At 39.7% G+C, this 22262-nt stretch overlaps 1 protein-coding gene across 3 annotated transcripts in view; it reads left to right on the top strand.

The window, feature by feature from the left end:
* Nucleotides 1-22262, top strand: part of KIF6 (kinesin family member 6) — a 505895-nt gene that overhangs the window by 70254 nt on the left and 413379 nt on the right. For 2 of the 3 annotated variants that reach the window (XM_032339836.1, XM_032339834.1), the window contains exon 1: nucleotides 18986-19152. In XM_032339836.1, the coding sequence (XP_032195727.1) occupies nucleotides 19087-19152 (66 nt within the window). In that variant the 5' untranslated portion in view covers nucleotides 18986-19086. Of the gene's footprint in view, nucleotides 1-8295; nucleotides 8398-18985; nucleotides 19153-22262 lie in introns of those variants that run through there. The other variant, XM_032339835.1, reaches the window with a different exon arrangement.

Below are 22262 nucleotides of genomic sequence, written 5' to 3'. Positions count from 1 at the left end.
TAAAATGCACCTGTGGAGCAAGGAATCCGAGAAAATGCACTTCTCTCTTTGGGGATATAGGTAAAACAAGGAAGATCCTGTCATTTCATGTTGATGTTCACTGAGCATTGCACTGGACACTTGAACAATAACTAATTATCAGAGATTGTTAGTATTCTTGGGGAAAGATTAAATTTTAATGACTTTTTCTATTGTCATGAAACTTGGCTCTTACAGCTTAGAACCTGTGCCATCACTCTTGTATAAATCATAACATAACAACTTGATAGACATTGCAGTTGCTAAGACCTATCACCAGTAAGGACAACTCAGAAATGACAGCCTTTACATTCTATAATTCTATACAGACTGATCCTATTAAATGAGACTCAGAAAATCTGCTCAGAGCACATTCTTGAAGAATGGGCTAGGCTGGAAAAAAAAAAAAAATCCACGAGAAGATGCCAACTTGTCAGATCCATAGCTACAAATATTCACTTGTGTGTTTACCCTGGCAAATTAATGCCTTGTGATGGGTTTTATATTGACTCCACTGTCTCTGGGACACATGACTGGAAGATGGACAAGTTTTCAGCCAGCTATTGCTCTAATATGCTGTGTAACAAAACTCAGTGGCTTATAAACAACAAGTGTTTTATTTTTCTTATTCACTGGTATGTGGACTGGCCAGAACAGCTCTGCTTCAGGTTGCAGGTTGACTAGTTTAGGTCAAGGTTGCAGATCAGGTTTGTGTAAACTTAATATGTTACATGATGGGCCCAAATTGAAGGGGCAGAAGCTACCTGGCCCTGCTCTTCTCATGGACCTCACAGGAGTGCAAGAATTCAAGCCAATCCATGTAGGCATGCATAAAGCCTAGTCATGTAATTTTCACTGCATTCCATTGGTCAACCCAATTGCTAATAAAGTGGAGTTTGGAGGGAAGCTAAGTCCCTCTGCTAGCCCATTGTCCTGGTGGGGGGCAGAACCAGATGCAAGGCAAAAGGTATACATGTATAATCCTATTGCAGGTAAGTAAAGAGTTGGACCAAATAGTTCATTACTCCAGAGTAAGTAGAGTGTGTGTGTGTGTGTGTGTGTGTGTGCGCACATGTGCTATTTTTGGGGTAAAATCTGGCCTAGGTAACTGCTTTTTTTAATGCAAGGATAATATTTTAGGCTAAAGCCTGACAGTGTTATATTCAGTGTACCCATAATCATGAAAGAATTGACAACAGTGAGAAAGTCATTCACCATAAATCCAAGAAATTTAAAATACTCCCAGCTCTGTGTGAAGGTCTTCTAGTGCACAGAAGTGATGGGGATGCCTCAGGCCTCAAACCTCAGCAGGCTGAGCAGAGAAGTCACACTGCTGCTCTGGTGGGTTCAGGGCAGGGCAGACACACTCAAGCTTCCTGACACTGCCAGTGACTCCAAAAAAAGATGTTCTAGTTGCCAGTAAAAGTGCCATTAAAAAATGGAAATGAAATATAAAACTAAGGAAAGTTGGGATCAAATGTAGAAGTGTGTTTATGGAAAGACCTATCCATTTCTAAGTGATGTAATGGAAAACCCATCTTTGGTCTACCCAAGTCAAGGACATTTTATAAACTGAATAATGTGACAGTTTGTGACAAACTCTAAAGCCACTAACCAAAACCTCCTGCCCCTGGGAAAAGGGTAGCTGGAATTACTGAATAAGTATAATTAGGACTTAAAGCTCCAGGGAGAGGCAATAACTCAGAAATATTTAAGACAGCATAGATGTACGTGTGTGTGCGTGCATGTGTGCACGTAGATGAATTAATGCATGCATATACATAAACACACATACTATACGTTCGTTTTGCCAACCAATACTTACTTCTCAAAGAAAGGACTTGATATTTCAGTATCCTTATTGCTTATTCTTTACTAAGTCTCATTGTAGTCATCTTGTCTGATAAAAATTAAGCTTTCTTCAATTCATATTTACCCAACCTCAAATATCTTTCTAGAGTTAAAACCTTGATGTAAGAAAATAGAGCATCTTTTTTTTTTTTTATTTAGTCAACAGAGAGAGATGCAGTGAGAGAGGGAACACAAGCAAGGGGAGTGGGAGAGGGAAAAACAGGCTTCCTGCAGGGCAGGGAGCCCCATGTGGGGCTCAATCCCAGGACCCTGGGACCATGACCCGAGCCAAAGGCAGACCCTTAACGACTGAGCCACCCAGGTGCCCCAGAAAATAGAGCATCTTAAAGCTTGCAATGGTCAAACTGGAAGCAGAGTGTTCTGAGGTAAAGGCAAAATGTCTCCAAAGGCACTCAATTCAACTCAATGCACCTCATACCTTGTATAAAAGTGAATGTAGTGCAATTGCAGGGTCATAGGGAAACTCTATTTTTAATTTTAATTTTAATTTTTAATTTCTTAAGGAATCTCCACATTGTTCTCCAAAGTGGCTGCACCAACTTGCATTCCCACCAACAGTGTAAGAGGGTTCCCCTTTCTCCACATCCTCTCCAACACTCGTTTCCTTTCTTGCTAATTTTGGCAAAGATACAGATGTAGAGAAAAGAAGGGCCATCTGTACCCCAATGTTTATAGCAGCAATAGCCACGGTCGCCAAACTGTGGAAAGAACTAAGATGCCCTTCAACGGATGGATGGATAAGGAAGATGTGGTCCATATACACTATGGAGTATTATGCCTCCATCAGAAAGAAAGAATATGCAACTTTTGTATCAACATGGATGGGACTGGAAGAGATTATGCTGAGTGAAATAAGTCAAGCAGAGAGAGTCAATTATCATATGGTTTCACTTATTTGCGGAGCATAACAAATAACACGGAGGACCTGGGGAGATGGAGAGGAGAAGGGAGTTGAGGGAAATTGGAAGGGGAGGTGAACCATGAGAGACTATGGACTCTGAAAAACAACCTGATGGTTTTAAAGGGGGGGGAGTGGAAGATTGGGGGAGCCAGGTGGTGGGTATTAGGGAGGGCACGTATTACACGTAGCACTGGGTATGGTGCAAAAACAATAAATTCTGTTACACTGAAAAGAAATTTTTAAAAAAGTGAATGTAAAATGTATTGGAATGCATGATAGAGTTAAAAGTAAGGCTACTGGTGTAAAACTGTAAAACTTGTAGGGATGCCTCTTTGTTTTGTTGACTGTTCCTTTGCTGTGCAGAGGCTTGTTATCTTTTTTTTTTTAATTAATTTATTTATTTTCAGCATAAGAGTATTCATTATTTTTTCACCACACCCAGAAGCTTGTTATCTTGATGAAGTCCTAAAAGTTCATTTTTGTTTAGTTTCCCTTGCCTTTAGAAGCATGACTTGAAAGAATTTGCTGTGGCCAATGTCAAAGAGGTTACTGCCCATGTTCTCCTCTAGGACTTTGATGGATTCCTGTCTGACATTAAGGTCTTTTATCCATTTAGAGTTTATTTTTGTATATGGTGTAAACAAATAGTCAAGTTTCATTCTTCTGTATATAGCTGTCTAATTTTCCCAGCACCACTTATTGAAGAGACTTTTTTCCATTGGATATTTTTTCCCTCTTTGTCGAAGATTAGTTGACCATAGAATTGAGGGTCCATATCTGGACTCTTTATTCTTTTCCACTGATCTATGTGTCTGTTTTAATACAAATACCATGCCATCTTGGTGATCACAGCTTTGTAATATAGCTTGAAATCAGGCAACATAAATGCCCCCACCTTTGTTTTTCTTTTTCAACATTTCCTTGGCAATTCAAGGTCTTTTCTGGTTCCATACAAATTTTAGGATTGTTTGTTCTAGCACTTTGAAAAATGCCAGTAGAATTTTGATTGGGATAGCATTGAAAATATGGATTGCTCTGGGCAGCATATATATCTAAACAATGTTTATTCTTCTGATCCATGAGCATGGAGTGATTTTCCATCTTTTTGTGTCTTCTTCAATTTCTTTCATAAGTGTTCTGTAGTTTCTAGAGTATAGATCCTTCACCTCTTTCGTTAGGTTTATTCCAAAGTTTATTCTTATGGTTTTGGGTGCTATTACAAATGGAATTGATTCCCTAATTTCTCTTTCTACAGTTACATTGTTAGTGTATAGGAAAGCAACTGATTTCTGTGCATTGATTTTTGTATCCTGTCACATCACTGAATTGCTGTATGAGTTCTAGTAACATAGAAGTGGAGTCTTTTGGGTTTTCCACATGAAGTATAATGTCACCTTGAAGAGAGAGAGTTTGATTTCTTCTTTGTCAATTTGAATTCATTTTACTTCTTTCTGTTGTCTGATTGCTGTTGCTAGGACCTCTAATACTATGCTGAATAATAGTAGTAAGAGTGAGAATCCTTGTCATAATCCTGATCTTAAGGGAAAGCTAGGAATGGGAGAAGATATTTGCAAATGACACTACAGATAAAAGGCTTATATTCAAGATCTATAAAGAACTTCTCAAACTCAGCACCCAAAATACAAATAATCATGTCAAAAAGTGTGCAGAAGACATGAACAGACACTTCTCCAAAGAAGACATACAAATGGCTAACAGACACATGAAAAAATGTTCATCATCATGAGCCATTAGGGAAATTCAAATCAAACCATATTGAGATACCACCTTACACCAGTTAGAATAGCCAAAATTGACAAGGCAAGAAAGAACAAATGTTGGGAGGTGGTGGAGTAAGAGGAACCCTCTTACACTATTGGTGGGAATGCAAGTTGGTACAGCCACTGTGGAAAACAGTGTGGCAGTTTCTCAAAAAGTTAAAAATAGAGCTACCTTATGACCCTGCAATCTCACTACTAGGTATTTACCCCAAAGATACAGATGTAGTGGAAATATCTAGAACAGTGGAAAGAACATGCACCCCAATGTTCATAGTGGCAATGTCTACAATAGCCAAACTGTGGAAGAGAACAAGATGCCCTCTAACAGATGAAGGAATAAAGGAAATGTGGTCCATATATACAATATACAATGAAATATTGCTCAGTCATCAGAAAAGATGAGTACCCAATTTTGCATTGTCATGGATGGAACTGGAGGAAATTATGCTAAGTGAAGTAAGTCAAGCAGATAAAGTCAATTGTCATATGTTTTCACTTATTTGTAGAACATGAGAAATAACATGGAGGACATTAGGAGAAGAAAGGGAAAAATGAAGGAGGGGGGAATCAGAGGGAGAGATGAACAATGAGAGACTATGGACTCTGGGAAGCAAACTGAGGGTTTTAGAAGGAAGGGGGTAGAGGGATGGATGAGCTGAATGACGAATATCAAGGAGGGCACATATTGCATGGAACACTGGGTGCTATATGCAAACAATGAATCATGGAACACTACATCAAAAACTAATGATGACATGTGTCATCATTATATATGGTGACATAACAATTAAAAAAAGAACTTGAGGGAAAAAGTAGTAGAAAAGTCCTCACAGCCATGAATTAGACAGTTCTTGGCTATAACACCAAAAGCATGAGCCATCAAAGAAAAAAATAATAAATTAGACTTTATTAACATCTTAAAAACTTTTGCCCTATAAAAGACATTGTTCAGAGGATGAAAATCTACAGACTAGAGAAAATATTTGTGCATCATATGTATGTATATATGTATGCATGCATATATAAACTCAACAAAAAGCAAATAAACAACCCAATTAAAAGGTGGCCAAAAGGTTTTCATGTCACCAAAGAAGATATACAGATGGCAAATGAGCACATTAAGAGAGGCTCCACATCATTTGTCACTAGGAGAATGAAAATTATAACCACATGAGATACTAGTACTTAGTAGAATTCTAGTTTTTTTTTCCTTTAAGTGCCAATAACAAATGTTGATGAGAACACAGAGTATGTGGAATTCTCAAATAGTGATCATTGGAATACAAAATGGTACACTTTGGAAAGTAGTTTTGGTCAGTTATTATAAATTTAATCTCATACTAACTACATGACCCAGCAATCCCACTACTAAGCATTAACCTGGATATATAAAGACTTATGTCTTTCAGTGAGTGAGAGAATAAACAAACTATACCACATCAAATCCATGGACTACCACTCAGCGATATGAAAGAATGAACTGCTGCATGCAACAAAATGGATGGGTCTCAAATACATCTCACGGAGTGAAAGAAGCCAGAATCAAAGCTACCTAACATTTGATTCCATTCATGTGATTGTGGCAATGGTAAAACCAAATGGTGGAAAACAGATCAGTGGTTGTCAGGGGCCTTAAGAGAGGAGAGTGTTTGAGGACAAATGAGTAGCATGAGGGAATTTTTAGATGATAGAATTGTTCGATGTTCCAATTATGGTGATAGTTATACCACTCTACACATGTGTCAAAACTCACAGAAATGTATACTTTAAAAGCAAATTTTACTGCATATAAATTTAAAAATAAATTTTAAAAATACAGTTCAACAAAAACTTAATGTTTCAATATTATGTGCCAGGAAGCCTGCTAAGGTAGTATAAGATACAAAAATGAGAGTCAGAGCCCCCATCCTTATTAAATATTAAAAAAGCAAGCCTTTAGGCTAGGGTGGAGAATGACACATTGTCACTAAAAACTGTGCTGGAGAGCAGTCTATATAAAGAGCTTCAAGAAAAGTACACACAGGGGCAAGGCGCTTAAAAGGAAGAAAGTGGAGAGACCACTTTGTAGACATGATGAGAAACAAAGACTTAGGGAATTTAAGATGGACTTTAAAATAGAAGCACCATTTAGTAGACAGGGATCAAAGATGGGAGAGAAGAAAGGTCAGGTCCAAAGGAAGCATAATAGCATGGGTGCAGGTAGGGAGGCGGACTGTGTGGAGAGAATAGCAAGTGGCTTATTTTGGAGAAAAAGTGGAAAGTGTTGGAGCTAATTTATGGGGTGTCTTGGATGGTGTGGCAAGATATTCTTAATTCAATAGACAGTGGAAAGCCAAAAAAACAAAAACAAAAACAATACAAAACAAAAAAAACCTTTCTGTAGGGCTTGACTTTAGGACAAAATTTCTCAAGACCATTTGACCATGGGGCACTTAAAACTTGAAATGTGTAGATGGTATACCAGCGTGTTTCTTGGGAGAGATAATGCTAGCTTTTTGCTAAAATACATTTGATTTACCAACTGATCCACAGGAGAAAATGCATAGTACAAATGTTTAGCTCATAAAAAAACATCGAATATTACCATAAATATATGTTGACACTGTAAAACATGGTGCAGACATAGACCAAAGATCATCAAGTAAGCAAGTAATATCAAAGGTGTGGTTGGTTGGTAAAGGTGGCCAGTAAACATCTATTCAAAGATTGGGTGTCATGTGTTTCTATATGAGACAAATCTCATGTGGTTTCCTGTGACTGCAGAAGGCACTATACTATTATTTAGAGGTAGATACTATTACCTGGAGGTAGCCAATTATGTAAGCCTTAGAACTACTTGGTACTTTTCTAACATACATTTTTTTAAAAATTTTTTTCAGAAGAAAAACAGTAGTAGTACTTACTGTGGAAGATATTACTGGTGACCTCGTTGGTGACCCATTGCTATCTCTTCAGTTCACTCCACATGCCACTGGAACCTGATGGACATACCTGTGCATGCCAATAGCATTCTACCTCAAGCCCTTGGACCTCTATCTGCCCAAGGGCTTTCTTGAAATGTTGGTACACCAGGTGGGCTGAGAGTGCTGGAGAGGGAGTTACTTGCAACCACAAGAGCAGCCTGCAAATAATGAGGAGCAAGAGCTGCTGGATAGATGCCCCAGCTGCCTTACCCCTCAGGGGAACAAGACTGAGCTGTGTTATGCACAATCTTTCAGAAGGTCCTGGGTGGGATTATGCCTTAGTTTCCTACCATGACAATTCACCCATAAATGCACCCACCATTGTTTTCCTCCCTTCCCAAATAAATTTCTTACACTCAAATCCTTACCTTAAAGTCTGTTTGAGGAGGATGGCAGGTCTAAGACAATGTTGATTCCTTTCCCCCACCAAGCCCACTTTCAATCAATTCAACAAATGTATCAATTTTCATTAAATATGTATTTATTAAGCACTTGCTTCCTACATAGACTGAGAGTCTGATGGTGAGTAAGTAATAGGTAATGATGACAAAGTGGTGTAAGGATACAAGAGGGATGTGGGCAGGTACTAAGGGCACACGTAGCTTGAGCTCTCTATATAGTTTGAGAAAATCAGGAGAAGCTTCTCAGAGAAAGACGTATTTCACCTGGGGCCTGACCAATAAGCAAGGGCTGGGGAAACAGGAGAGAGAAAAGTACAACAAGCTGTATAATTTAGGAAATATTTCTTTAATGTTTGCAGAAATAAAAATCGTGGAGAAGAGGAAGAGCAGTTGATTGAAGTACCAAAGACTGCCTGGGTCAAACTTCAGAATAAGCCTTTTATAATATGAAACAAAAGAAGGTGAGTAATCATTTAGTTGGTTATTTTTTTTAACATTTTATTTACTTATTTGACAGAGAGAGACAGACAGCTAGAGAGGGAACACAAGCAGGGTGAGGGAGATGACGAAGATGAGGGAGAGGGAGAAGCAGGCTTCCTGATGAGCAGGGAGCCCTATGTAGGGCTTGAGCCCAGGACCCTGGGATCATGACCTGAGCCAAAGCCAGAGGCTTAACGACTCAGCAACCTAGGTTCCCTTTAATTGGTTATTTGTAAATGGTGCCTTCTTTTTAAATTAAAAAGGAGTTAATTCCTAGATTCATTAAATGGGTGGCAGGCATCCTGGGTGAAACTCATAATTTAACAATGGGCTACCTTGCCTCTGTACTTATCATTCTGTTTCTGTTATCTTCCACTGATACAAATGTTAACCATGTTACCTCTATCACCCTGGGAAATTTGTAACCATCTTTTTGTGCCTGAAGAAAGAGGGTTCAGAAATTGAAACAATGATGCTGTATTTGTTTCCAACTCTTTCTCTTGTTCAGTGTCTACTCAGTCCGTAAATTACCTTTGTTCTCTTGCATGAAAGGAGAAAGTAATTTTCACCATGGAAATATGAACCTCACATAAAAATTTTAAATTGTAAGGGTCTGATTTTATTGATTTCTTGCAATGAGTTATGAGTCCACTCGTTCATTCATCAGACATGTAGAAATCTCTGGTATGTGCCTAAAACCCTGTTTGTCACTGGGAATACAGACAGATAAACAGGAAGCAGCCATTGCCCTGAAGTAATCTACAGTGTGATGGGTAGGGGGGCAGGTACATACAGGCAACACTGACAAGACAAGAAGTGCTATTCCAAAGGAACATGTAAGATGTAGCTGCACAGAAGAGGGTCGCTAACTTTGACTAGGGGACATGGGGCTGATGGTCTTTCCAGAGCAGGTGACATTTGAGTCAGATCTTGAAAGGGGTGTGTTTGTGTGATTTCTTAATGGGCAATGTGGAAAATGGCACTGAACACAGATGGTGGACACAGAAGCGTGGACAAAGGCATGAAGACATGCAAAGGTATGGCATGTTTAGGAACTACAGGGAATCAGTGGCTAGAGTAGAGGCTCAGGGAAGAAGGATGGAGAACACAAAGAAGGGCTGTGAAATTGATGTAAAGATAGTTTGGGACCAGCTTATGAAGGTTCTTTGGACTAGATTCTGTGTGTAACAGGATGTTTTGGAGGTTCTCAAACAAGGAGTTTGAGAACTGATTTCTCAAGGAGATGAACTGATGTCAAGGAGACATGAACTGATTTGCATTGTATAAAATTAACCCAGTAACAGGTGTAGAAGATGGGTTAAAGGAGAGGACTGGATTAGAGGCAAGAAAAGCAGTCAGGGTACCTTTCCTAGTTCAGGCAGACATGAAAAGCCACAGTCAGGCAATAAGCATTGGGCATGGAGTTGATGGGGAAGAGACAAAAGATCTTTGGGAGGCAGGATCCTCAGGACTTGCAAATGGAATATAGCTATCAAAGGGACAGGATGCAGCAAGGGACAGCTCTGAGGTCAAACCTGGACAGTTGGGTCTATCATGATGCTATTCCAGTATATACAGACAGAAAGTATTACTGTAAAGTTGCAAAGGTTAAAACAGTTAAACAGGTTCTGTGGAGTGTGGGAGAAGCCAGACTATGAGAGGTTGAGAAGGGAAGAGGAGATGAGGAAGTAGAGGTCTGGATAGATTAGATTGTGAAGAAGCTAGATTCAGGATGCATGAGCCAAGGCTGGATTTGGTGGCAATCGTAATGAGTTAGATAAGGGAACTCTGCTATGCAAACCATTTTCTTTGATGTCTTAAGTTATGCTATTTGGTAAGCACTTCCTGTAATTCTGAAATATGCAGGGGAACGCATTAAACACCCAGAGAAGATAGGACAGGGTGGGTAATTTACTTAGAAGAGAGGCATTCTGGAGCTATTTCTAACTCAGCCCATCCCTTGCTTCATTGGGATGTTGGTGAAACATTCAGGTTGTTTATGAGGAGCCTGGGTATAAATACACAAACAGTCATATTTTCCAGTCAAAACTGGAGGCCTTACCAGCCTTCCCTCCATGTCATGGACTGTCATTTGATTCATATGCTACACTCTGTAATCCGGCAAGAGCCTGGGCTGTAATTCCATATGGCTGGCCACCAGCTTCCAGCCATAAATGACTTTGATGTTGCTGTTCAGGAGGAGCCCCAGGAGGGCTGCGGGAAGAGGATCAGACAAAGCAGGGAAAAAGGAGCCTCTGCTTCTCAGCCAAAGAGGGGATGGACCCAAAGGAGAAGGAACCCAGTAAGGTGTCAAAAATCTGTATCCGCCATCTCGTAGGAAAAGGGAAAGAGCCCACGTTTACCAAAACCAATGATTCCCACTGATCCCATAAGCCCAAGCAACCCAAAGCACTACTAAGTTTTATGAATTCCACTCTGCTATGTGTGCAAGGATGGTTATGTTAATTAAATGATGCTTTAAATTAGCTGAACATATTCTCAAAGAATTTTTTTGCTGAAATTATACATTGCAGATTTTGTGGTACTCTCTCTCTGCAATTTAACAGAATGATGCTGTTATTTAGCATTTAATGAGTACCAGAAAATGCTCTGTGTATTCTCTATAAGATTCAGAAACAATGGACTAAGTGGATCTTTTTGAACTGATGGGAATAAGGGGAGGCCTCTTGTAGTGACCACACAAGAAACAGAGGGATGGGGACTCAGATGAGAAGGGATTCCTAAGGAATATGTCCTCCTCAGGAAATGTGCTCTTTCTTGCTCATCTTTTAAAATCCTCAATCAGGGACACTCAGGAGTCATGCCTGATGTCCTATTGATTATCCCCAAGCACATTCTTACTGGGAGTCAAAGCAGTTTTCATGATCCTGTAGGCACAGTTTTCATCAGTTGATTTTTGTTCTATTAATATCACCATTTGCCAATAAGCAGCACAGTTCAGGTTCCTGGTCTTGCTTCTTGGAATAAACTAATAGAAAAAGGCCCCAATCAAATGGTTTCTGTCTTATTAATGAGCAGCCTCTCACTCCCGTCTTAACATGCTTGTTCATCTGATAGTAAAGGGGCAGTGTCGTGTTGTAGCAATGAAAGATGTTAGAACAAACTATCATTAAGTCCCCCAAAGTCACGGAAAAAACAGGGGAGGGAAAGTATACTGCAATTAGGTAATTTTATGTACATATTCTATAATATCAAAATTACCAGCCCATAAAACGTTAACTGGTCCCGTCAGACTTACAAAGAAAAATTATGCATTTTACAGTTGTAGCACCAACAACTAAAGAAGTAATTGAAAACTCATACCGGCACACAGTTTCAATCTTTCTTAAAAAATATACAAACAAAACCCCCAACTCACTTGCCTATGGACTAATTCACTTCAGGCACAGCTTAATTTCTTTCAGATCTGAGGCCTATAAACCCTGGCTAATTTGTGTGGTACAATTATACATTATTTTGGCAACTACAGAGCTCAAGAATCCCTTCAACAATTTAAAGACATCTTAATTCCCCCACTTAAGCAAGTAGATAAGGTGCAAATAATAATATGGAATATACACCCAGTTGTGGGAAAGACACTGTAACTTGGAGATTTAATCTCAGAACTTATTTAATACCCATTTGGGCCATCTGTTTGAGATTTAGGTAAACCTGTCAGAGGCTTTGGCCTGGGAGTTATTGAAGTCGACTATACCAGGAACAGAAACAGAGGTTGTAAACTGGGGCTCACAAATGTACTTTATTTAGGCAGCCTTGTGTTTTAACTGTTTCGCATGTGAATGTTTTTAGTTGAGGGCATGTAGTCTCCAGTTCACAGTGGGACAACTGCCTATTGTCACAGACCTGTCTGTTCAGCACACTTACACCATCAGTGTGGGCCCAGGAAATAACTGAGTTTGCAATCTTCTGTATGGCTTATGTACATACATACATGGTTGCTTCTGCTTCTTAGGAAGTGTTTAGAATACAGGACAGCAGAGTAACATTCTTACATAACCGTCCATAGATAGCCTGCATGCCAACTGCATGAGGTAGCTGCTGTCAATTATCTATCCCAATACATGCCCAAGGTCACAACTTCAGGTTGATACAGAGCAGGATTTGAACCTGCACTTCCACCCTGTCAATGCCTTTGATCATATGACCTGGTGTAGAAAACAGGAAGTATCAAGTTCCCACACCTGGATCCCACAGATTTTCCTCCTAATCTCATTCCACTCTTTCATGTCGAAGACCACTAACATCTTTAAGCAGCCTGGATCTTATGATTCAACACTTAAAAATGATCTTTTGCCAATACCCTTGGCTTTTTTGCCTCCTCTGTTGCATTCTCTTGGTATAATTCCAACTTTTTATCTGAGACATCCACACATTTTCTCCTCTTTCCTGTTCTTTCAATGTCCCCTTCTTTATTGGCTGTGCCCCCTTAGATAGGAACAAAAGACCCTTCTTGACCCTGGGTTCCTGAGCTTTTATCCCATGCTTTTCTTCTTTACAACTCTACACCACCAAGCTTCCTGAAAAGTAGCCTCACTTGGCTGCCTCCACTCCCCAACCTCCCATTTACTCCTGGGCCACCTACAGTCTGACCTAGACCCCCATCACCCCACTGGAGCCTTGTCTAGGTTACAGGTGACTTTCCAATTGTCCGAGTGGATGGACATTTTCAAAACGCCCTCTTTAGTATCCAACACTATTGAGCACTTTCTTCTTCTGAAAGAGTCCTTTTCCATAAATGTCCATGACAACAGCATTCCCCTTCCTCCCTCCAACCTCTGCTCTCCAGCTACTCCTCTCTGTCCCTTTGGCAGCCCCCCTCCACGTCCAACTATCGGCACTAGAATTGCACCCTCGTTCCAAATGAGACACTTGATCACTTTCTGGAAAAGAAACTCTGTGATGACTCCCAATCTGTATTTTTAGCCAGAGCTTTCTCCTAAAGTTTATCCATCTACCCACGGAAGACCCATAGGCATGTGACATCTAGAACATCTGCAGCATCTTATTTCCCAGCTCTCCATTCTAACCTATTTTACCTATCTGGATACATATCTGCACCATCAACCCAATAGCCCAATTTCTCTCTTCACTTTTTTTTTTTTTTTGCTTCATTGAAGTATAATTGAAAATATAAAACTGTATATATTTAAAGTGTACAATGTGATGACTTAATATACATACGCATTGTGAAACTTTTACCGCCGTCAGGCTAATTAACACATGCATTACCTCACCTAGTTACCTTTTAAATTTTTCTGTGGTGAGAACACTTAAGATTGACTCTCTTGGCAGCTGTCAAGGATACAATACAGTATTATTAACTATAGTCAACATGCTGTACATTAGGTCCTCAGAATGTATTTATCTTATAACTGAAAGTTTATACTCTTTCACCAATGTTTCCCATTCTCCCCTCCTCCTCAATTCCCCAGTCCCCGGCAACCACCATTCTGTTCTGTTTCTGTAAGTTTGATTCTCTCTCTCTCTCTCTCTCTCTTTTTTTTTTTTGATTTTACATATAAGCGAGATCCCAGAGTATTTTCTTCTAACTTATTTCTCTTAGCATGATGTCCTCAAGGTACATCTATGTTGTCATAAATGGCGAGATTTTCTTCTTTTTATGGCCAAGTACTATTCTATTATGTGTATAGATAGACATAGATAGACGTTTCCCACATTTTCTTTATCCATAGATAGACAATTAGGTTGTCCCACTTCCGAAGGAAACAAGATCAGTATCTTGAAGGGGTATCTGCACTCCCATGTTCTCTGCAGCATTGCTCACAACAGTTAAGATATGGATGCTGCCCCATCTTAAATCATCCCATCCTTACCACCCAGTTCCAGGTGAAAAAGACCTTAAAGTCTATTTCATAAATACCTGGGTCTGTCCTGGTTCTCTGCTCTTCTCCATCCCTGCTACCACTACACCTCCTATACCTGTTCATACCCTGTCCTTTTCTTTTTTTAATTTTCTTTGATTTTTTAAAAATTTTCTTAAACTAGTATAATGTGCATACCATGTAATTCACACTTTTAAGTTCTATGAGTTTTGACAAACTATATAGTCATATAATTGCAACTACAGTCAAAATATGAAATAGTCCCACCACTTCCACTCTGGCCCCAAACTCGCCCATGCTCCTTTGCATTCAGTTCTTTCCTTCTTCTTAGCCCTGGCAAACAGTCATCTCTTTTCTAACCCTACAGTTTTGCCTTTTCTAGAATGTGATACAAATGGAATTATACTGTGTGTAACTTTGAGTCTGGCATCTTTTACTTAGCATAATAAATTTGATATTCAACTATATTGTTGCAAGCATCAGCAGTCTATTCATTTTTATCCTGTATATGTGTTAGTTTATCCAGGTCACCAGTTGAAGAACATTTACTTTGTTTCTAGTTAAGGGCAGTAGTGAATAAAACCATAATAATCATTCACTTTTACCTCTCTATGGGGATGTCAGTTTTCCTTGAACTGGGTAAACACCTAGGAGTGTAGTTGCTGAGTGATATAGTAAGTGTATATTTAACTTTATAAAATAAGCAACAATGAAGCTATTTTTCAAAGTGACTGGTCCATCTTGCATTCTCTTCAGCCATGTTTGAGAGCGCCAGATGTTCTCTATCTGTGCCAGCTTTTGATATTGCCAGTCTTATTTTCTTATTTTTAGCCATTCCAAGAAGTTTGTAGTGGTGCCTCATTGTGCGTGTGTGTGTGTGTGTTTTTAAAGATTTATTTATTTATTTATTTTTAGAGAGACAGAGATTGAGAGAGCACAGAATTGGGGGATGGTTTGCAGAGGAGAAAGAGTGTTAAGCAGACTCCATCCTGAACTTGGAGACTGAGGCCAGGTTAGATCTCACAACCCTGAGATCATGACCTGAACTAAAACCAGGAGTTGGACGCTCAATAAGTGCTCCTCATTGTAGTTTAATTTGCAGGGTTTTTTTTAAAGATTTTATTTATTTGACAGAGAAATCACAAGTAGGCAGAGAGGCAGGCAGAGAGAGGGGAGAAAGCAAGATCCCCGCGGAGCAGAGAGCCTGACGCGGGGCTCGATCCCAGGACCCTGGGATCATGACCTGAGCTGAAGGCAGAGGCTTTAACCCACTGAGCCACCCAAGTGCCCCTAATTTGCAGTTTTTTAAGGATTAATTATGTTAACATCTTATGTTAAACATGCTTATTTGCCATCCATATACTGGGAAGTGTCTGTTGAAATCTTTGATTCCCCCCTTCAAAAAGTAAATTGGGTTGTTTTTCTATTTTTTTTAATTGAGTTTTAAGAGTTTTTAGGTATTCTGGATGCAAGTTCTTTATCAGATATGTGTTTTGCAACAATATTCTCCCAGTTTGTGGCTTGTCTTTTTATTCTCTAAGGGTTTCTTTTTAAAAACTTTGTATTTTGAGATAATTGTAGACTCACATGCAGTTGTAAGATATAATACAGAGAGATTTTTCATTCCCTTCCCCCGGTTTCCCCGAAAGTTAACATCTTGCATAACTATAATACAACATCACAACCAAGGAATGGACATTGATACAATCAATCCATCTTATTTAACTTTCACCAACTTTATATGCATTTTGTGTGTGTGTATGTGTGCGTGTGCATGTGTGTTTCATTCTATGAAATTCTATGCAGATTTCTGTGACCACCACTGCCAAGATACAAACAATCCATCACCAGGATCCTTTTATAGCCATAGCCATCTTACCCCCTCCCTTCCTCTCTAACCCCTGGAAACCACTAATCTCCTCTTCATCTCTATAATTTTGTCATTTCAAAAATGTTATATAAATGGAATCCTACGTATTTGACTTTGAGTCTGGCTTCTTTCACTCAACATAATTCTCTGGAAATTCATCCAAGTTGTTATATGTACTAGTGGTCCCTTCATTTTTATTGCTGAGTAGTATTCCACAGAGTTTTGTTATTGTTGTTGTTGTTATTTTAAATCCATTCACTGTTTGAAGGACGTTCTGGTCATTTCCATTTTGGAGCTATTACAAATAATGCTGCTATGAGCATTTAAGTACTGGTTTTTCATGTAGGCACAAGTTTTCATTTCTTTGGGATAAATGCTCATGAGCATAATTGCTGGATCTTACAGTAGTTGCATCATTAGTTTTGTAAGAAACTGCCAAACTGTTTTTCTAGAATGGCTGCACCATTATCCACAATACATTTTACATTTTATATCCCCACCAGTAATGTATGTGTGATTCAGTTTCTCTGTATCCCAGTTGGACCTGGTTTTGTTGCTATTTTTTATTGTAGCCATTCTGAGACATGTGTAGAGATATCTCATTTTGGTTTTAAGGTATATTTTCCTGGTGGATAATGATGTTGAACATTTCTTAATGTGCTAACAGTGTCTTCCAAGGTAGTCACCCTTTCTTATGTATTTATATATGTATACGTGTATGTAAGTATGTATTTTCCAGCTTTATTGAGAGTTAATTGATGTACAAGTTTTAAGGTGTACAATGTGATAATCTGATCCATGTATATATAGATCTTCCTCAGTTTTTGATGGGGTTATGTCCCATAAACCTATCTTAAGTTGAAAATATCATTAATTGGAATGCATTTAGCATACCTAACCCACCAAACATCTGTAGCTTAGCCTAGCCTACCTACTTTAAATGTGCCAGAACACTTAGATTAGCCTACAGTTGGGAAAAATCGCCTAACACGAAGTCCATTTTTTAACAGAGTATTGATCATCTCGTGTAATGCATTGAATCATGCACTGAAAATGAAAAAAAAAATGGTTGTATGGGTACAGAATAGTTCTAAGTACATAGGTTGTTTAACCTTATGATCATTTGGGGCTCACTATGGCTCCCTTCTACTGCCTAGCATCATGAGACAACATGATACTGTATATTGTCAGCCTGGGAAAAGAACAGAATTCATAACTCTAAGTACATTTTTTAGTGAATACATATTGCTTTTGCACCATCATAAAGTCGAAAAATCATTGGTTAAACCATGGTAAGTCAGGGATCATCTGTACTGTGAAACTGTTAACACGATAAAGATAACACCTCCATCATTTCACATAATTACCATCTATTTTTCTGGCGAGAATATTTAAGATTTACTGTCTTAGCAACTTTTAAATATATAACACAATATTTTTAACTATAGTCACCATGCTGTACATTAGATTCTCAGAACTTATTTGTCTTATGACTGGAAGTTTGTACCTTTGGCCAATATCTGCCCATTTTCTGCATCCCCAGCCCCTGGCTACCTGTTTTACTCTGTTTCTATGAGTTCAGCTCTTTTAGACTCTACAGATAAGTGAGATCAAACACTATTTGCTTTCTCTAAGTTATTTCACTTAGCATAATGCCCTCCAGTTTCATCTGTGTACCCGTAAATGCCAAGATTTCCTTGTTTCTTTCTTTTTTTAAAAATTTTTTTTATAAACATAAAATGTATTATTAGTCCCAGGGGTACAGGTCTGTGAATCGCCAGGTTTACACACTTCACAGCACTCACCATAGCACATACCCTCCCCAATGTCCACAACCCCACCACCCTCTCCCTACTCCCTTCCCCCCAGCAACCCTGTTTGTTTTGTGAGATTGAGTCTCTTATGGTTTGTCTCCCTCCTGATCCCATCTTGTTTCATTTATTCTTTTTTTTTAATGACAGAAAAATATTCCATTATACATAGAAGAGAAATAATATATTAAATAGTCTTCAAATATGCCCATATCACATTTCCTTTAGGCATTTATCCACTGATGAACACTTAAGTTTTTTTCCATGTCTGGTTAACGCTGCAATGATTATGGGTGAGCAGTGATCTGTTTGGCATCAGATTTCAATTCTTTTGGATATGTTTCCAGAGGTGGAAGTGCCGGATCACATGGCACTTCCATTTTTCATTTTTTGAGGAACCTCCATCCTGTTTTCCATAGTGACTGCACAAATTTACCTTCCTACTAACCTTGCCCAGGGGAGCCCAGCCATTCCTGACAGGGCCATCGGCAGGGCAAATGGCCCCTCTCTCTTCCGGTCTTGACCTCTTCCAAGACAGAGATAGAAGAGGTGCCTTCCACAGCATCTTGTGCCCAGTCCTGGTACAACTTGGAACTTCCTGTGGAAAAGCTGCCTCCTCTATCAGACCCTGATCTCTAAGTTGGCAGAAGCCGTTGTGCTTAGCTCAGGATAACGCCCAGCCAGCATACTGCTTGTCACAGATCAAGTGACATTTCTTCAATGAATGAACAATAAAAAAAGGAATGACTTCAGTGCTAAAAAGAGGTGTTGGCACAGAGAAAGAATGGATTAAGGAATCGTTCAGGGCATGGTGGTTGTCACCCCATTAACCACTAAGTAGGCCAGCTGTGGAGCTAAACCTGGTGCCCAGACCTTGACCCCGCGCGTGCGTAGCGCTGGCCACTCGGCCCCGCCCCAACCCCGCCCCTTGGGACTTCCCTTCAGCCCCCTCTGCAGTCCGTAACCAATTAGGGAGAGGAGGCGGTCCTGGTTGGCGCGGTGCTCCTTGGGTAGTGTCCCTAGTTACTGTTGCTAAGGCTGCGGCTGGCCGGAAGTGGTGGGAGTCAGAAGTTTTAGGAACCCCTTCCTGAGAGAGGTCAAGGGTCAGTGCAGAGCCAAGAAGAGATGGTGAAGCAGACCATACAGATTTTCGCGAGGGTGAAGCCCACTGTCCGGAAGCAGCAACAAGGGGTACGGGCAACGAGGGCGCCGGCGCGGCGGGGCCCCCCAGGCAGGGGAGGGACGGCACGCGGGGGCCTAGGCTAGGAAGGGGGTTTGGCGCCGGGCGCGGGATGTCGACCCGAGTCCCGCATACTCAGTTAAGGCGCCGCCCCGACGGCCACGCAGACACGAACGCCGCGCTGTCAGGGACGCGGGCAGACAGCCGGGCCACTCCCACCCTGCAGCGCCCCGCGGACGCGGACGCGGACGCTGTGCACAGAGCCCCACACAGGCGCCCGGCGCACGTGTTCACGCGGGGGCCGACGCGGGCGGGTGTGCCCGTGTGCGCGCTCACACGGGCCGCGCCTCATCTTGCGCACTTCTGGCTGCTTTCTGGCAAGCGGTCACGCAGCTCTGCACACTGCGCACACATAAGCCCAAACGTCTTTCTCACTCGAGCGGCAGGTGCCAGCTGAAGATGTGTCCATACCCGTCTGAGATGTTACAGATGATGCAGGTAGTTATACAAACTCAACACCTATGACTGTGGCTCTGTGCACGGTGGGCCCTTAGGAATTTGTTGCCTAACTACATCGTCCTTCTGCGACACAAACATGAACCTTTGACATAATACGTCTTGTAGATATACATATTTATGCATCTCAAAGCATATATATGTATTTTAAATATATTTATATATTTAAATACATACATTTTTAAAAGTATATAAATGTATCCATATATATACTTTTCATTCAGAAAACATCGACTGAGTATTTACTAGGTGCTTCGTCTAGTGTGCTAAGCTCAGAGGTACAAAAAGGTTAAGATTTTGCCCTTGCCCTGAGAAGAGATGTGCTTCTTAAATGTTTCAAAACACGTTTTTTTCCCCCTCTCTAGAAAGAGCACAGTCGTTTAGATTCATAGATTCGGCATTATCTCTGATTCTCAGGAGAACTCTGCAAGGTCGATGTAATTTTCCTCATTTTGTAGATGAGGAGACTGAGTCTCACGTTAAATAATACGGTTAAGCCATCCACCCAGTGAGTGGCAGAACCAAATTTTAATGAAGGATTTTATTCTACAGTTCTTGGCTCTCAAGACCTAACTTTTTGCCTCCCAAAGTGAGAACTTAGGTAAGGGCAGTCTGGATCTTACTCATGAGTGCCTGGAATGGGTATATTATTAATAATATTTTATATCTATTCCATATCTATGATATATATGTAACATCATAGTATATCATAATGTAGCTTTTGCATTGTGCTATTTATGTATTTGGAGCAAGAATATGGCATCTTTGTCATCATCATCATCAAAAGTTTTTTACTCATGGACTACTTGAGGATAAGATGCATGAGAAGACTCCATAGAAAATATAGACTTTTTTTTAAAGGAATAAAACAGTATAGAAAGGAACTATGGATACTTTAGCATTTTCTCTCCTCTTATATTCACTTACAATAAGGTTTTTAAAAGTTAATCATGTATACCATGTGTTTTATATGTAAAGTCCCTTCATAGATTCTTAGCCAAAAATAGTGAGCTTGTCTACATAGATTCAGCAGTGGGAAGCAGGTGTTTGGATTTGGTAGTATTAGAGGATTGGTTGGGTGAGGGGGTAGAGGGAGTATGATAGGGGGTTGATGAAGAATCTTGGGTGCTATTTTGAGCTTTCTCTTTTTTTAAAGTGCAGTGTTTGGATATTTTACTGTGCTGCCTTTTGCATTTCTTTGGTGAGATTCTGTAGGGTGGATTGTTTGATACTCCAGGAAGTATTTTTAGGTGTTACTATGTTTTTAAATAGCAGATACTTACCACGATGCAACATTATGCCACATACACAAAAATAAGAGAACATAGCTGAACACACTTTGAATTAGTGTATTCCTGCTCTCCCTTAGAAATCCCACTTCTAACACCCGATCTTTTTGCTTCTGGAGATGTATGGTTGTTTCTTTGCCTGTGACATTGAACTAGGAGTGATTCAAAGGTTGGTTTCTTTCTTTCTTTCTTTTAATATTTTATTTATTTATTTTATTTGAGAGAGGGAGACTGAGAGAGAGTGGCAGAGGAAGAAAGAGAAGCAGGCTCCCCGCTGGGCAGGGAGTCTGATGTAGGGCATGATGGCAGGACCCTGAGATCATGATGAGCCGAAGGCAAATGCTTAACTGACTGAGCCACCCAGGCACCCCTGTGTTTTTCTTTCTTTCCTCTTCATTTTGTGGTTCCATTACTTCATTTGTCTTATTCCTTAAGGTAATAGAAAGTAAATTATAATAATCTTTAGAATGGTAACTTAGAAGATGCATAAGACAAACCTCTGATAATTTTAACAACGGCCATGCTTTTCATTTGTATAGTGCTCAGTACATTTCAAAACATGTTCACATTCATTCTTGCATTTCTTGTAATTGCCTTCTGGGCCTAAAAACCCCCACTGTGTCTCAAATAAGTATTGTTATGACTAAAGGTAAAAAGTCAATCTATTAGACTAACTAAATTTTCTGGTTGAGAGGGACATTTCTCAATGCCTCAAAGAATGGCTTAATCAGCGAGGTAGAGGGTCTTTTCTGTCTTCGGAGCACTGAGTGTTACAGAATTTTTGAAAACACCGTGACTCGCATTGAAAGGAGTACCTCACTCTTGTATGTTTCATGTCTTAACACACCCCTTTCACTCACTCACCTGCCTAGTCATTAACTTTTTTTTTTTTTTTTTTTTGGTGTAGTGCCCTACAGGATATAATTTTTAAATGTCTCGTGAGAAGCCTAGTTATGGAAAGTCTCAGACCTGATGCCATTACTTTCTACAAATAATTTTATTTTACAGGATGACTTTTCTGCATGAATTCTTCATATTTTAGGTGAGAAGGTTCAATAAAAAACTGCTTAGGAAAATTATTTACTTTTGGGAGATTTAGGTAAGCTTTTACTTGTTTAAGAATATGACTTTTCCCCCATAATCAAGCATCTAAATGAATCTTAAACAGGAAGTATTCCCTGTTAGAAAGACTTTTATTTCCTGGTGAAAGACAAGAAGTCTTTTAAAAAAACAAAACAAACAAAAAAACCAAAAAGAACCTCTCGATCTAATGACTAACATTTTTTATGGTGCATTACAAAATGCTTCCAGTTCCA

Source organism: Mustela erminea, chromosome 4, assembly GCF_009829155.1.
Source record: "Mustela erminea isolate mMusErm1 chromosome 4, mMusErm1.Pri, whole genome shotgun sequence".
Taxonomy (NCBI): domain Eukaryota; kingdom Metazoa; phylum Chordata; class Mammalia; order Carnivora; family Mustelidae; genus Mustela; species Mustela erminea.
This window is presented reverse-complemented; position numbering and strand designations above follow the sequence as displayed.